This window comes from Rhinichthys klamathensis, unplaced genomic scaffold, assembly GCF_029890125.1.
Source record: "Rhinichthys klamathensis goyatoka isolate OS25496 unplaced genomic scaffold, OSU_Roscu_1.1 h1tg000107l_1, whole genome shotgun sequence".
NCBI lineage: Eukaryota > Metazoa > Chordata > Actinopteri > Cypriniformes > Leuciscidae > Rhinichthys > Rhinichthys klamathensis.
In genome coordinates this window covers 652,583-670,124 of record NW_026606645.1, presented here as the reverse complement: position 1 = coordinate 670,124, position 17,542 = coordinate 652,583, and the positions used below count along the sequence as shown (strand labels likewise).

At 36.0% G+C, this 17,542-nt stretch overlaps 3 protein-coding genes across 3 annotated transcripts in view; 2 read left to right on the top strand and 1 right to left on the bottom strand.

Annotated features, from left to right (window-relative positions):
• The window catches only part of caly (calcyon neuron-specific vesicular protein), a 159,714-nt gene that overhangs the window by 14,306 nt on the left and 127,866 nt on the right, over positions 1-17,542 (bottom strand). The window lies entirely within an intron of this gene.
• Positions 3,206-6,111, top strand: si:ch73-6k14.2 (protein DEPP). The gene is made up of 2 exons (XM_056253546.1): positions 3,206-3,308; positions 5,523-6,111. The coding sequence occupies exon 2, from the start codon at positions 5,530-5,532 to the stop codon at positions 5,944-5,946; it is 417 nt and encodes a 138-aa protein (XP_056109521.1). The 5' UTR covers positions 3,206-3,308; positions 5,523-5,529; the 3' UTR covers positions 5,947-6,111.
• Positions 12,736-14,463, top strand: cxcl18b (chemokine (C-X-C motif) ligand 18b). The gene is made up of 4 exons (XM_056253547.1): positions 12,736-12,933; positions 13,057-13,180; positions 13,441-13,539; positions 14,030-14,463. The coding sequence occupies exons 1-4, from the start codon at positions 12,867-12,869 to the stop codon at positions 14,091-14,093; spliced, it is 354 nt and encodes a 117-aa protein (XP_056109522.1). The 5' UTR covers positions 12,736-12,866; the 3' UTR covers positions 14,094-14,463.

The window sequence follows — 17,542 nt, the reverse complement described above, 5'->3', positions numbered from 1 at the left end:
AGTGTTTTCTTCATGAATGGTCTAATCAAGAACTCATTTCTGACTCAGAGATAAGGGCAGAACTTCCAGTTCAACAGAATGCATTTAAAAAGCTGGCAAATAAACTACAATACTCAGTTATAATTATTACAATAATAAATAAATATAACAGAAAAAAAATCAAAATGAATGCAAGTATATTAAATTAACACTCTCTGGTTAAAAGTGTTAATTTAGTACAATTAATTAACAGTATAGATGTGTTTTCAAGAGCTGAACTGTTTTTAAAAACAAAAAATGATATTTTTTTAATCAAATGACAACTATAGTAATCTCAGATTTAGAGATTGAGATCAATGTAAAACTAAATGTAAATGTATAATATCAATAAATAACACACTGGATAAAAATGATCATGAGTTTTGAGTAGCCTTAATTTCATTCACATTTTCCTGAAGACGATAGGCAGTGACAATAGAATTCAGAAACCCTTGTTATTAGCGACACCAGTGGCCGTTAAGTGAACAGCAGCCAGCAATTTATTGCACGTGCTCGCTCGTGTGGACATGTAACTTACAAGATATTGAAAGTGATTCAATTCTCCGTTATAATCACAAGTCGCTTTATTATTTTTCACAAGTTATTTTTCGTTTTTTGCTTAAAAGTAAAAAAAAGTTTGAAATACATTTTAATCTGCTGTTAACAAACATATCGGCGCCGTCCACGGTGCTGACGTTGAGATGAATGTGTAAATATGTGCTGCACGCTCTAAATAAAAATAGTCATAGCCTACAACAAAAATGACTGCATGCGGTGCGAAAACGACAAAGAAAGCATCTGATCGTGGCGATTTGGATGTTTGCACATCATGTCGACAGATGAGGTAATTAAAATCAAACTGTTACGATAGTTTGTTTGATTATAAGTAGATTTGAGACTTGGCTATATAGGCTAGTCTTGGCTATATGACTATAGTTTGAATGAATATACACTCACCTTAAGGATGTATTAACACCATACTAATACTGTGTTTGACCCCCTTTCGCCTTCAGAACTGCCTTAATTCTATGTGGCATTGATTCAACAAGGTGCTGAAAGCATTCTTTAGAAATGTTGGCCCATATTGATAGGATAGCATCTTGCAGTTGATGGAGATTTGTGGGATGCACATCCAGGGCACGAAGCTCCCGTTCCACCACATCCCAAAGATGCTCTATTGGGTTGAGATCTGGTGACTGTGGGGGCCATTTTAGTACAGTGAACTCATTGTCATGTTCAAGAAACCAATTTGAAATGATTCAAGCTTTGTGACATGGTGCATTATCCTGCTGGAAGTAGCCATCAGAGGATGGGTACATGGTGGCCATAAATGGATGGACATGGTCAGAAACAATGCTCAGGTGGGCTGTGGCATTTAAACGATGCCCAATTGGCACTAAGGGGCCTAAAGTGTGCCAAGAAAACATCCCCCACACCATTACACCGCCACCACCAGCCTGCACAGTGGTTACAAGGTATGATGGATCCATGTTCTCATTCTGTTTACACCAAATTCTGACTCTACCATCTGAATGTCTCATCAGAAATCGAGACTCATCAGACCAGGCAACATTTTTCCAGTCTTCAACTGTTCAATTTTGGTGAGCTCTTGCAAATTGTAGCCTCTTTTCCCTATTTGTAGTGGAGATGAGTGGTACCCGGTGGGGTCTTCTGCTGTTGTAGCCCATCCGCCTCAAGGTTGTGTGTGTTGTGGCTTCACAAATGCTTTGCTGCATACCTCGAGTCGGTTGTAACGAGTGGTTATTTCAGTCAAAGTTGCTCTTCTATCAGCTTGAATCAGTCGGCTCATTCTCCTCTGACCTCTAGCATCAACAAGGCATTTTCGCCCACAGGACTGCCGCACACTGGATGTTTTTCCCTTTTCACACCATTCTTTGTAAACCCTAGAAATGGTTGTGGGTGAAAATCCCAGTAACTGAGCAGATTGTGAAATACTCAGACCGGCCCGTCTGGGACCAACAACCATGCCACGCTCAAAATTGCTTAAATCACCTTTCTTTCCTATTCTGACATTCAGTTTGGAGTTCAGGAGATGTCTTGACCAGGACCACACCCCTAAATGCATTGAAGCAACTGCCATGTGATTGGTTGATTAGATAATTGCATTAATGAGAAATTGAACAGGTGTTCCTAATAATCCTTTAGGTGAGTGTATTTTCTTTTCATGACACATTGACATTGCAGTACATAATATAAAATTTTTCGGCCTGAATATTGTAGGCTATAAGTATTTGTTTCATGTGTCATGGACATCAAACAAGGTCATGGAATGGAAGAGAGACTCTCGGGAGCGTGCGTAACCGTCACTTCCTTTTGATTTTCCCGGCAAAAACATCCCTAGTCATTCACATAAAAATCAGTCTTTTAAGTTTTTTAAGTTAGTTATTTTCCACATATTGGGCAATACAAGGCGATTATTACATGGAAATGCAGACCCTTTCATGTTGATTGTGTCTCTCATATTGTAATTGCAAATGTCACATGCAATTATCAAATGCTCATTACTAAAATGTTTTCTCTGAGTCGTAGGTGTGAGAACTAAGTCTTTTAATTCACACAGTAACCTGAACTACATGTTATAACATGTATTATTAAAACCCTGAAGGAATAGCAGGGACTCTAATAGTTGACAGTCATGTGTCTTTTAATCATCCGAACCAAGGATCTGTTGTTTGCTCTGTGGGAATATGTCTAGATGATGAAATAGAGATGGCACAAATTCAGGAGTGAGTTTCGCAATCATCTTCAGTGAATCATGATAACAACAATGAAAATATTCCATCTTTTTTTGTTAAAACTAGAACTAGACTAACTAGGAGTCCAGAGTAGTTCAGTCAAATGTCAATGAAGAAAAAGACTCAAAACATGCATTCAAAACTAAAGATTAAAGACTCAACAAATACTGCACAACACTTCTTGTACTTTATAAAGTGGAGTGAAATGCAAAATCAGAGAAGCGGATATCATACAAAAACGAATTATAAAAGTGCTATATAATGTAAAATACGAATCAGAGGGTTATATAACATGCAGGTAAGAATTGTTGTTAAAAATACATCCAAAACAACACACACACACACACACACCCACTAAAGCCATGGGTTTCCTTTGCTTATTTTTAGTACATTCGCTCTGGATGCTAGAGGATTTAAAGTCACTAACTAGGCTGTGTGTAAAATCCTCAGCAGAACACAAGACACACTGACCTGCTCGTGAAGCTGCTCTTCTGGGCAGAGATCTGGACAAACACACTCAAGATATACATACAGGTGAGCCTTTACAAGGAATTATTCTCCACCAGACAACTTAACCTCTAGTATATATTTTTTATTGTTGTAGTGTAAGAATATACATGTATTTTAATATACTACATATTAGAATGCATATTGGAATAATATCTGATGGATCATGTGACACTGAAGACTGGAGTAATGATGCTGAAAATTCAGCTTTGCATCACAAAAAAAATATTGAATTTTAAAGTATATTAAAATATTTTATTATTTTAAATTGTAATAGTATTTCACAATATTTTCTGTATTTTTGAACAAATAAATGCAGGCTTAAGGAGCGTAAGAGACTTTTGAAAACAATAAAAATGGAAATGTTTCCAAACTTTTGACTAGTACTGTATATAGTATACGATTATAGATATTTTATTTCACTGTAAAAAAAAGTTCCTGCCTTAATTTTTTTTAAGTACAATCAACTTTAACGTTTAAGTCATTGCAACTTAAATGACATTAAATTGACTGAAAACAATGAGTTGAATCTTATTTTGATGAGTTAAAGCAATGTAAAAACATGTGTTGTCATACCTTATTGATCATATAATATTTTTTACAGTGTTATTATTTTGACAATAGAGAAGACCCAGACACAGAATACATATCGATTTAAACAAATAGTAATTATTTTATAAATATAAAAAATATTTACTTGTATTTAAAAACATGTATATAAGCAAAACTATAATATATGTATCGTGTTAAAAATGTGTACATATCTAAACACACAGGTGTGCGTTGACACACACGCAATACAATTAACAGTACACACAGACACACACACACATAATACAATTAACAGTATATAGATGATCAACTTAAACTTTCATATTGTCTTAACCTAGACAATATGAAATATTTCATTACCAATTTTAAAGATTCAGATGCCATACAATTTTTATTCCATAACAAATCTGTCATTCATAACAGTTAACCTAGAGATAAAATCCTTATTATTTTAAATTCAAAGGAATTTTAACTTTAAATAGCAGGGGGAAAAAAATAGTGGACCTCCAAAATGTCCATAAAAATCATGCTTTGTCTTCTTGCATAAAGACTTTACTTTAGTGAGCATGTGCTGATTAAATGTTAAAATCACTCGGGCTGGTTTGGGACTAAATGAATTCAGTCTGTTACAGCCGCTCCTGGTCTCCCCTAATGTTAGCAGTTGATTAAAGAGAAAATAGCCGCGTTTCCACCGCAGGAACTTCCCCCAGGAACTAGGGACTTTGGGGTGGTACTCTGTGTTTCCACCGCAGGAGCCAGGGTCTAAATGAAGTTCCGGGTAAATATTTCCCCCTCAGAAAGTCCCTGCTCGTGAGCTGGTACTTTTTCAAAGTTCAAGAATTTTCAGGGGTGGGACTTGGGCACTGGACATGCTGATTGGTTGAGTTAAAGGTGAACTAAGTAACTTTTTTACCTTAACCGAACAGCTTTGGAGTCATTGTAATGTTTATAATACTGATTTCGTGTTGAATGGTGGTCGTCTCGCACCCCCCTGGTGCCTGTGAGCCGCAAAACCACCCTTGCAACTTTGGGCCGGCGGGCCGCCGTGAGTGCGAGGGGATCCGGCCGTGAGTGCGAGCCATCTCTGCGTGAGTGCTATTCACGACAGTACAAGTACTCCACAGCGACTCTAGGGGTCGCTGTTTGACAAAAACGGAATTCCTACTTAGTGCTGCTTTAATGCCGCATTTTGATTGGTTGACTCTGCAGCATTTAATTTCAACCACCATTTTTAAAAGTCTGTTGCGGTGCGTGCAGTAACAGTTGTTTGCTATTCAAACCAACAATGGAGTTTAAAAAATACGACTGGTGGACCGACGACGAGGTTCAGGCTTTATTAAGCTTAAATTCAGAGGATGAAATTCAGCGGGAACTGTAAAGTATAGGAGGAGGAGGAGGAGGAGGGGGGGGATGGAAACGCGGATAATGTGGCAAAATCAAACTTATACAAAAACAGCTAAACACAATGATAACAGGCCTGGAAATCATAACAGCCTGGAAAATATTTCAAATAAACCTCCTGGTGATACGGATACTCTTCCATTCACAGCTGATCAAGCTCAGGAAACGAAATACTAATGTTAGAGGAATGTTATTAACATGTTCTTCTCATGGTTTAATTTTTATAGTAATGAAATTGTAATAAACCAGGCTTGAATAATCCAGTGTTTCTTTGACACGCTCTCTCAGTTCCAGCATGAAGCCCAGGAGGCGGCTGACCTCTGTGGATCTTCTCCCTACGATCGCAGAGCTCCAGGAAAGCGAGCTTCAGCAGAGTCTGGATGAGTACATGGACTCCATACGAGAGCTGTCCCAACCGACCTACCCTCTCAGCGGGCCCCTCCAGGGCTCCCGTCTGCCACCCCTACGCATGGCCAAATACCCCAGCATGTCACTGGCATGCAAGCCCTGGGCTCTCAATGGACCTGACAACGAATCACTAACCTTGACAGACTCAAAGGGCCCGGACAGTTCAAATCAGGAGCCTCTGGACTGGCTGTTCGCACAAGCGCAACACGGCGGGGCGACACTCGCTCAGACCAGACCGGAAGACGTGTGCAATCATGATATGAGGAGGACTAGTAGTCACAGCCTCATGAATGTGCTGCAATAATCATAACGGTTGCAATGAATTATTTTAATTTTAATAGGGATGTGCTCGAAGCTTAAATCCGGTTTTGGAAAGGCACGGAAAATTAATAATGCATTCTACGGAGCCCCTAAAGGGACATGGTCAGGCTTGCTGCGGTAGTCGGTTACATTACATTACATCAGATTTCAGTTAATCAGTTCTCAGAGAGATGACTGACAGGACGATGTTGGAGGAGTTGGTGCACAACAGATCCTGAGCATAATTGACAAATATTTACAAGTACACGAGATCGCGAATTAGAAAGTGAAAGTAAAAAACAGGCATTCAAAAGTGATTTCAATACCCCGCATATTGATAGCGGCTTCATGATGCCCGCAATATAATTATGTAACTATATAATTGCGAGAAAATGCAAAAGCATTGAAATATATATTTTTCTATCACTATGTCCCTTTAGGGGCTCCATAGAATGTGTCATATCTTTTCCGAACATAGTATTTGGCTTCAGGGACATCCCTAAAGTTTTATATTAAATCTTGTGATTTTTGAGCAGAAATTGGGGCTAGTTGTCACCAGGGATCCATCCCAACAACTATAATATCAACCCGATCACACTAAATGCGTCTCTATAGCACGCATTGTGTTTATCGTGTAATTTATATGCGAAAATGAGTTTTTACGTGCATGGGATACACATGGGTTGGTTAGGGTAGCTTTAGTAGCGGTGTGGTGTGCGTGTTATACGTTTGGGTAGAATTAGTGGTGTGGGGTGTGTGTATTACACGCAAATGAACTGCGGATCATATGCACGTAAAAACTCATTTTCGCGTATAAATTGGACGATAATACACAATGCGTGCTATAGAGACGCATTTATGTGAGAACAGGCTGATAATATAGGTTTCATTAATATCAGGTTGTCAATTAAATACCATTCTGTTAGGCAAATGGTTGAACATTTTTTGTGTTACCTTTTCCATTTTTGATGTTTCATGAATTATCTTCAGTATTTTACATTTAAATATCGCGATGCTGTATATATACACTACCGTTCAAAGTTTATGTGTAAACTTTGTTATTAGTAAGATTTGAAGAAATTAATATTTTTATTGCATAAAATTGATGCATTAAAGTCAATATTTTCAATATCTCTGATATCCAAGAATCCTGATTTTTTTAAATGATATATTCACAAAAATATTAAGCAGCACAACTGGTTTCAGCATTGAAAATAATCAGAAATGTTTCTTGCGCATCAAATCATCATATTGGAATGATTTCTTAAGGATCATGTGACACTGAAGACTGGAGTAATGATGCTGAAAATTCAGCTTTGCATTACTGGAATAATTTACATTTTAAAAGATATGTAATTTTAAAAGATTTGAAATTTTTGCCATTTAATAGCAGATTTCCATTGTGACAACATGACCAGCTCTTGAAGCATTATGCTATCACAAATGTAAATGTGCAGTTAAATGAACTGTAGACTATATTAATGAATGAAAAATAATAATAATACAAATAATATGATCATTTAGCATAAAATGACTATGCACTAAATGCAGAAAAAAGAGCAACAGAAGAAAGCAATTGCAGTCAGCATGTTCTACTAAACACAAACTAGTTAGGTTTCGATTTCCCCTAAGCCACTGTAGTTCTCGGAGACACTGGCCATGATTTATTTAACCCAAAAAGAATGTGGTGTTGCTGCCAGGCAGATTGAAAAAACTTGCACAACCATTCTGGACTGAATCACTTCAACACACACTGAAAGCAGAGAGAGCTCTGTGTGTGGATTAAGTATCCCGATAAAGTAAACATAAGATTGCTATCATAGAGTTCAATGGTCAGAGAGAGCAGTTAGACAGCCAAGCTATTTCGCAATCTTCAAACATATCTTCTTATTTTTTTTTATTTATAGTTTATGTATGTCTCAATTTGCTTTTCTGAATTCTCTGCTTCACTGGTAAGGGGATTTTTGGGCCACACAATGATAACCAGTATGCATACTGGGTGAATGAGTTGATCATGACTTCCCAAGAATGCCGTTCTTCCCAGCTCCTGATTTTTTTTATGTGGGAATGGCACATCCTCCTTCCTAAGTTCTGAGAATCTTGATCTTATTAACTTATGAACAATTTGAAGTGTTTGCTTATTTCACAGTGACTCTGCAAAAGTTGACTGAGGTATGCAACAAGTCTCTATGCAATTAAAATGAAGTTTTTCCCCCTAATAAACAAGTCATCATTGGCACTTATCTAACGCTGAATAAAACCATCTAACGGAACAGGCATTGAACTTTTAAAACCTTTCTCGTACCAACTCAGATCCTTTCACCACTGTCACACTCCCACATCCAATGCGAAACAGTTTCAACGCTGCCATGGGAAATTCTTCCATGAACAGGTAGATGTGTATTATTGCGATGATGCATGATGGGATGAGTGATAAATCAGGTTTAGCTTGGTTCAGTTTAGATTCATTCCACTAACGTTCAAAAGTTTGGGGTCTTTTTGTTGTTGTTGAAAGAATTACCTATATTCAGCAGGAAAGCATGAAATTGATAAAAATATTTAAACCACTAAATACATATAATAACGGTTGACAAGTGAAAAGTGGTAAACGGCTGTGCTTTCTCTCTCTGCATTCCTGTCTCTTGCTTCATCCATTGAAAATGGGTCAAAACAACTTACTCATCATGCTTTCTCAAAGCGTGGTCTAAATCTCGCGTTAGCTTTCACTGGTGGACAATGGACATTCTTCGCTGCAGTGTAAAAAAATGAATCATGGGTCTTGTAATTCTAATAAAAAAAAAAATGAAGGTGATAATTAAAAATAATGTGCATATTGTATTAAGGAAATTGTGGTCCAGTGTTGTATATAAAATATTGAGAACATTGCACTAATAAAAACCAAGAGATACATTTTCCTATTTAAAAAAAAGAAAAGAAAAAAGAAACTTAAGCAGTTTTGAGGCTTGAATTGAGGAACCGATTAAGCTGATAAAATGAAGGAAAAAAGGCTATTTATTTGAAAAGAATTAGTTCAATTATGCAGTTTTATTTAGAGACACCATTGTTAGTGCTTTGTAGAGAGTAAACATTGGAATGAAGTGCTATTTTATGTGTTTTTGAGTGAAGGGAAACATCTGTTAATGTTTAATGATGAGGAGTTTTGTTTGACATTTGAAAGAGTTTCAGTTATTTTGAAGTATTGTGCAGAAGAGTAGAGCTCATGGTTATGTTGTGGATAACTGCCAGTACTCATATTATAAAGCATGTTGCTTTGTTTAATGAGCGATAGCTTTGCAGTAACAAGTTGTGCAACGTGAATCAAAGTCACACACAAAAAGGTCATTTCAGTCCACATTTGAGAGTCAACTTCAAATAAAAAAGCATATTTCAGTAAAAATATTAAACTCATTGTGTCATAAACTAAATATTGTAGTAGGGTATTCATTCAGGTGGTTCCATTAAAGAAATCAAGCCTTAAAAACGACTCAAAAATATCATGTGTAATATTTTTTTAATAGCACATAACATTTCTGAAACTAAACATTATTCTTCAATGAGGTTAGTACTGTTAGTACTGGCAAAATGTTGCTTAACTTAAAGATAAAGTGACCTTAAAGGGATAGTGCACCTAAAATGTAACATTAGCCCATGTCATTATTTACTCACCCTCATGTCATTCCAAACCTGTATGATTTCAATTTTTCTGTGGAACATAAAAGAAGATATTTTGATAAATATGTTTTAGTCCATATAATGGAAGTCAGTAGTGTCCAAAACGGTGTGGTTCTGACATAAACTGTGTTTATGCTAAAGGTTCCATATAAGAAATGTTTTAAATCACGGGTGCCCCATCCTGCTCCTGCCAATCGACTGTCCTGCACAGTTCATCTCCAACCCTAACCAAGAACTGATGAACTGTGCAGGACAGTCGATCGGCAGGAGCAGGATTGCCGATTGCATAATACATGAAAGAATTATGCAATCATTTAATTTAATTCATACAATTTTAATTACATTTTATGAATTAAACATACAATTTAAATAAAATTAAAAAATTAATTGAAGGAATTAAAGGAAAACGTATTAATACCAGTGTTGGGGAAAGTTACTTTAAAAAGTAATGTGTTACAATATTGCATTACTCCCTAAAAAAGTAACTAATTGCATTACTTTTGATGAAAAATAATACGTTACATTACTTTTCTGTCACTTTTTCTCATCTAGGCTGGGCTTGTAAGTTTTTTAAAAACAAGTTATATATTTTTGTAAATGTAAAGGCCCTTTCACACAAAAATTGAAATGAATAAGCCTCAGGCTGAAGTAAATGCACATCCTCGCCTGTACAGTAGAGGGCGCCGCTCAAACAAACCTTTCAGCCGCGCCGCCATTCTGAATCACAGAAGAATAAGATGCACGAGAACAAAGTTCAACACTCTTTAAATTAAAACACAGATGTGTGTCACGTGTAGATTCTGTTTTGGTTTAGTTCTTGTCCCTGTGTTTAGGTTTGACTTAGTTTTCCCACCACTTCTTTGTTATGGTTCCTTAGTCCTTTTTATTAGTCCCCACCTGTTCGTTGTTCTGTTGATTGCCATTCCTGTGTATTTAAGACCTCAGTTTCTTCGGTCCTTGGTCTTGCATTGATGTTGAGAGTGTTATGCTAGTATGTTACTGTTCATTAAAACTCCTTTTGCTTTAATTCCTTTCGTCTTGTGGATTATATACACAGCAAATGTGACAATGTGATGTTTATCTAAAATCATCTTTACTTAGTAGTTGAATTGGATTGTCAAAGGTATGAGACTAGAGTGAGACTAAATACATAAGTGTATTTGTATTATTTAACATTTAATTATTGCAGGTTTGTGTAATATTCTGAGTTTGCATTTCACCGTTTTTATTCATTTGAGGAATTTGAATCTGTTTTTTGTTGAAGTTAGATGAGTAAATGCCTGCTCACATTCAGAGGCGGACACAGCTTCATTACTTGAGTAAAAGTGCAGATAGCCCTTGCTAAATTTTACTCAAGTACAAATAAAAGTCCTACAGTCAGATGTCTACTTAAGTAAAAGAACTGAAGTACTTGTTTTTAAAAGTATCTTGAGTATAATGCAAATATTGCATTACTATTGCCCCAGTGCATACATTTATGTACAGAAACGTCCCACATGGAGTTATGAAAAATGTTAATACCGGCTTGGAGAATGTAAAAGGAATTGAAAGTAAAATCAAGTAATTTCCATCTTTTTACCATGTTGCTTTAATCCGCAAGTTGGAGGATGAATTTGTAGGCGATGATGAAGTTCTGTTTTGGTAAACACAGCAAACACTTGAAGCGAAAACTATCATTAACTTGTTCAGAAAATTAAAATAGTCTGGCGAGGTGGGGCCACGGGTTGGCACATTCCCGGGATGGACCTGCTGCGTCCTCATCCATTGTTTCGTCTCTTATCTAAATCTGACCATGGAGTTGACTTTGGCGGAAAGCTGAAGGTGATTGCTGATAGGCTGTCCCAATCAGTGGCGCCTGCACAATCCAATCACGTCTGAGAGGGAAACAACAAATTGAGGGTTTCCGAGATTTTCTTTTTTCCCCTTTTCTTTTTTTTTTAGAAGTAGTAACGGGTACTCACGGTTATGGATAGAAATGTAGCGGAGTAAAGAGTACAATATTTGCCTCTCAAATGTACTTGAGTAAAGTCATGAGTACTCCCCAAAAATGATACTCGAGTAAAGTACAGATCCCTCAAAATTGTACTTAAGTACTGTACTCAAGTAAATGTAAATGTACTCACACAACACCTCTGCACTTACTCACGATTTCTCTCAACACGAGGACAGGAGAGCTGTCACTCAAGTCATGGGAAAACAAAGTAACTTGCATTACTTAATTGAAAAAGTAACTCAGATATGAGTTAATTACTACTAGTTACTTGAAAAAAGTAATCTGATTACACAACTCACGTTACTTGTAATGCGTTACCTCCAACCCTGATTAAAACTAAATCCATAAAATGCTGGGTTGTTTTAACACAAATTTGGGTCAAATATGGACAAACTCAAACATTGGGTTAAAAATGTAACTTAAAAATGTAACCCAATGGCTGGGTTTGTCCATATTTGACCCCAAATTGGGTTAAAACAACCCAGCATTTCTTAGAGATATGATGGATCATATATTGAACCTAAAAGGTGAGCATCTGACATATATAGAGTGAGATAAAGTTCTGGACTAAATGTATTCCCATATGGTATGTGCAGTTTGCATTTAATGTAATTGAGGGAAATGACCCCAAAATCTCCCAAAAATCCCAAAGGCATATGGCTTCTGTCAGACATCATGATTATGAGGTATCGGCCTCAACATGTCAGATAGCAGCAGTGTTCACATGTGTTTGGATGCGCTGACACTGATATGCGTCATTATGTTATCCGCTATGGATGTTGAATCATTGCTTTTTTAAAAAAACTTTCATTGGCGTGACCAAATGTATTCAGGTAACATATGACTAACAAAATAAATCATGCAGCATTAAGAAGTATATATATACATTCTGTAAATATATAATCAATAATTTTGTCCAACTTTGCAAGTCAAAAAGTCGTCATTTTATTTCTTTCCTAAATTTATTTGGAACTGTGTTTTCACTCAATTCCCCCCTCCCTCCCTCTTCTTTCTATCACTTTCTCTCACTCCTTGCTCCAACAGGCAGTACTTTGGAAATTCCAAACTGCACGACTGCTGGGAAATGATGTGGGAGTGGGATTCCCTCTCAATGGCCTATAAAACCCAGAGGAGAGGCTTCACTCCTCACACTTTCACTTCAGCTCCAGCAGCACTTGCTACTTTCTTTGAAAGCTCATCAAACCATTGGAGTTGATCTTTGCATTTCTTATTGATTTTTTTCCACTAGCAAACAAGTTATGGCATTTTTACCCAAAGTCCTTCCTCTGCTGCTCCTCGCGGTAGTGTGTATTCAGCTGAGTGGAGGTAAGACAATAACGGTTTAATGTGTTTGCTTTGTTTTAAACATCAGCCAGAGTGTTTTTTTGTTGTTGTGCAGAATCAGAATCATCCATTTTGAGTTAATCTTTCAATGTCATTCCCCAACAGTTCTAGCTGACGTACGGGACAGATGCTGGTGTGTGGAAAGTTTGAAGAAAGGTCTCCGAAAGGACACTATTGAAGAGTTCTCCATTTTACCCATTAGGCCATACTGCGACAAAGTAGAAATCATGTAAGTGTCAATCTGTGACAAAACATAATATATGCATGTGATATTAAACATATTATATGCAGTGTATGTATATGCAATGTATTTGGCTTAATGCATAATTAAGACAGTGTTTTTAAAGCTCCAATCAGATTAAATAGAATGCCATAAATTACCTTGCATTTCACACAGTTGCTAAGTAGACATAGGGATACACATATTAACTTTGTTGACAATATCATAGACTGAATCATATTAATTTGATGTGTTTTCAATGTTTGCAGACTGAAACTAAAACAAGCGAATAATTCAAGTAAAGTCATCGAGCGCTGCTTGGATCCAAACACATTGCAAGGAAAGAACCTGCAGTCTTGCTGGAAGAGGTACCGACATTTTTATTACGTCACTTTGTTTTTAATCGGTAGTAGAATAATACCAGACAATATTTGCCACACTAATCTAATGGCACCAAATATACTCTGTAACACTTTGCAATAAGGTCTCATTTGTTACCATTAGTTAATAAAAATACAGCTGTTCATTGTTTGTTCAGAGTGCATTAATGTTAACAAATACAACTTTTGATTTTAATTAACATTTCATTTCATCTACATAGCATGTAGATGGATTGTTCTTAGTTCATGTTCATTAACTAATGTTACCTAATGAAATTAGGTACTTGTAAAGTGAACTTGTAAAGTGTTATCATATATACACTAAACATGACGGTATACTTAAGAATAACTAGAGATTATACCAAAGTTAATGTCAATGCTCTAAGACAATTCTCAAGGTAATCTTCACATATAGTACATTTCATATATTATGCATTAGATTAATGTGACTTTTTTTTGTTTGTGATTTTTGCAACAGAGAGAACACCAATAACACAGACACTTTTAAGATGTCGAATTGCCCAATGACACAAAAAGCATAAAGCCAGAAATGAAAGTACGGAAGAGCAAGGGAGAACAGAACGGGGGATTTGGAAACTCCAGAGACCCTGCAAGTGGAATTCCATCCGGTCACATGACCCGGCACTGCCCAATCCTGGGATTTGAGAGCTGACCTCATGCAGTTAATGGGAAATCACAGAAGAGCAGAAAACAGCCGGCTGCCAGTAACCGCAGACGCAGATGTTGTCGACAAAAGCGGTTTTGTTATAGAATTCACTTGACTGAAACACTGAATGTAACATTACTCCAAGCAGTATTTAAACTATATTTAAATGGTTTTATCATGATGAGCTTATTTATATTATTGTACAATGTTTAATATTAAAATGTGCAGTTGTTACTAAGGAACTATTTCTGTCTGATCAGACCCTTTAATGTTGTTACGTCATATTAGGTAGGCCTACATCTTTTTTTATTTTTTTTTAACGTTTTTTAAAACATGAAGTATATTTTTAGGCTCCCTAACAAAATATTTTACAGTGTAGTTTTGTACTGTTTTGTAATAAATTGCATAAAGCCAATTTCAAGTTATTTTGCATATTTATTTTCCATATATTTCTCTCTTGATATGAAAATACTTGTATGATTAATTATATAGGAAAACATGTTAGTTAGCAGTAATGAATATTAGACGTGGAGAAAGATACTTTACATGAGCTCCATCTGCTGGTCATGTCTAAAAATGTACACTCAAAACGCCTCAAAGTTTGACGAATGACAAAATAATAATTTGGCAGATGCTTTTATCCAAGTGCCCTGCTCAAAGTGTGTGCTTCAAACCTTTTTGGCTTTCGGTCCAGATGTTTAACCATTATGCCACTTCACTAAGAAGTCATTGGTTCATTTTAATGCATGCATATTTTTGTCCCTGAGAAAAAAAAAAGCATGAATTCATTTATTATTATTATCATTAATCCATTCATGTATGCATTTTCAGTGTTTGCAGACTGACACTAATACTTGGAATAGGCTACATCTGAAAAACCTATACTGAAACAATCCCATGTGATTGTCTGCATGGACAAAGTAATAGGAAAGTAATTCAATTTAAAATATGTACAATTAATTTATAATTCAAGGTAAGCCAATGACCTAGAGTTTCACATCACACATTTAAAACTATTTAGATTTTATATTTACACCCTAATCGTCTAGTATGTTCGACAACAGGGTGGACTAAAGTCCGTTCAAACCAAGGATGGTACATATAACGATAAAGACATAGTTCTAAAAATGATTTTGAGTATAAAAGAATAGCTGACACTGAGAGCCAATCAGAATCCATCCTGCTTTAAAGAGCACGAGCATTTAAAGCGGCAGACGACAAAACTGAAGCGCGTGCTTAGAATACACAGAATGATTTCGTCCTGGTGTGGATGCTGATATTATAGACAGTAACCTTTATAGTTAGCGTTCTTGGTGTGAACAGGCCTATTTATTATATTTTAAAATAAAAGTCATCCATGTGCAAACAGAAAATACATGTAATATTTTAAAGACATTTTGTGTTACTTCCACGGTCCAGCCCGTTATGCGATCATTCACTTCACATAGTCACTGTCAATACTGTCGTAAAGGGCAGCGGACCACATCTTGCACGGAGGACATAAACTTGGACCAAAGGATGTGTGTGTGTGTTCTTCTGTCTCTTCTCTCAGGGGAAATCAAAGCTTTTCTCAGGGTTTAACTAAGAGGGAGTGGAGAGAAGAATAGATCCTCAATACATTTCCACACTGTCAGTCTTCCTCTCTCTCTATCCTTCCACTCATATCTCCCAAGATAGTGCAAAATCAAGTTTTGGGCCTGATCTCAAAACAGTGGTGGGCTCAAGTATAGAGTTGAATAGATATAAAGTTCTTCAAACTCAAGCAAACAAACAAACAAACACATAAATATTATGCTACTCTGATTTTGTCTGTTTCAATTGTATACAGGTGAATCTCCAGGTCACATTTCATTTGACATTTTTTCTAAAGTAAAAACTACCATACAAAAAGTGACTGTAAAAATTTGTTTTTAAAAGTTTATTTAATTTAATTTAATTTAATTTAAATCAGCAAAACTCAGATTCACCTTAGTGTGTCCATTTAATGAAGGCTCAAGGTTTTCTGGTCCCAAAATAATGAAAATTAATAGTGTAATCAAGAATCTCTTGAAGTCTTGCAGAAGTGGTCCTCCAGTGTTTTCTCAAGAAGAAAGGGGGAAAAAAAGGGAATAAAAAAAAACATTCTTCTTACTGACTCAATTCAATTCTTCAAAAGGGCAATCTGCAATTCCAGCAAAGGACTGTTATTGGAGATATGACACAAAATCCCTTTCAAAAAAGTAATAGCACTCCCAAACACGCCACCGGGGACAGTACCCATTTTTTTTACCAAGACTGACCAGATTACTGAAATTCAATGATGGTATATTAAAATTTGTGGTTACTTGGCAGATGCTTTTATCTGAAAATCCACCTGGAGCATTCTGGGATAATCCCATCCACGCGCTAAGATCAAAGACCGGGGGTGCGTCTGAAATCACATACTGTCTGAGTAGGTGCTACATTTGAATTTACTCCGGGATCGTTAAAAAAGTATGAAATTTGGACATACTACAACCGCCATGTCAAGTGACTTACCAATGCCAGTTGCATTACCATTCATAAATCCACTCTTCTATTCATAAATCCTCTCATAAATCCTAACTTTTTGATGTCACAAACCCTCAATATGACAATCCTCTTGCAAGGGGCCCTGTTCCTAAAATATAAATATAATATTTTCATGTATAAAGACCCATTTATACAAAAATAAAAATATTCTCACAACCCTATAATCCTATATAAATAAATAAAAATTTCAAACAAAAATCTATATTTTTTTCCTTTTCTATTACTATAATACTGTTATGTTTGAATAATTCCACCCAAAAATATGGCCAAAAATATGACATCATATTTATATATATATTTTATTTTTGGATTCCAGACCCCAAATTTGATGATCCTCTTGCTAAAAAAAAACAAAAAAAAACTACATTAATTCATAATTGTATATTTATTTAATTAATTTTTGATTCCACAGACCCCAAATTTGATGATCCCCTTGCAATATATTACTGTACATAGACCCATATATATAAAAAAAGTATAATGTTTATACTTTTGTCTGCCTACCAGTAGAGTACTGTTAAATGTTTGCATAACTCCTTTAGGTTTGGAGCTCAATAATATCCATATAACAATTTTCTAATATAAATATAATTTCTAATATAAATCAAAGACCCAAGTGCTATAACCATGCTATCAGAAAACGCGGCTCATTCGTAGTGCGTTTGCCTTATATGATGCTCTGGTGATTTGATGTATTGCTTCTAAAAAAAAAAAATCTCTCCCATACACAAACTTTGTCACATGCATCAATGCAGTCCATCAAACGGTTCGTTA

Coding starts and splice junctions, on each gene's coding strand:
- cxcl18b (XM_056253547.1), top strand. CDS start 12,867: ATGGCATTTTTACCCAAAGTCCTTCCTCTGCTGCTCCTCGCGGTAGTG. Junction 12,934..13,056: donor GTGTATTCAGCTGAGTGGAG/GTAAGACAATAA, acceptor ATTCCCCAACAG/TTCTAGCTGACGTACGGGAC. Junction 13,540..14,029: donor CTGCAGTCTTGCTGGAAGAG/GTACCGACATTT, acceptor TTTTTGCAACAG/AGAGAACACCAATAACACAG.
- si:ch73-6k14.2 (XM_056253546.1), top strand. CDS start 5,530: ATGAAGCCCAGGAGGCGGCTGACCTCTGTGGATCTTCTCCCTACGATC.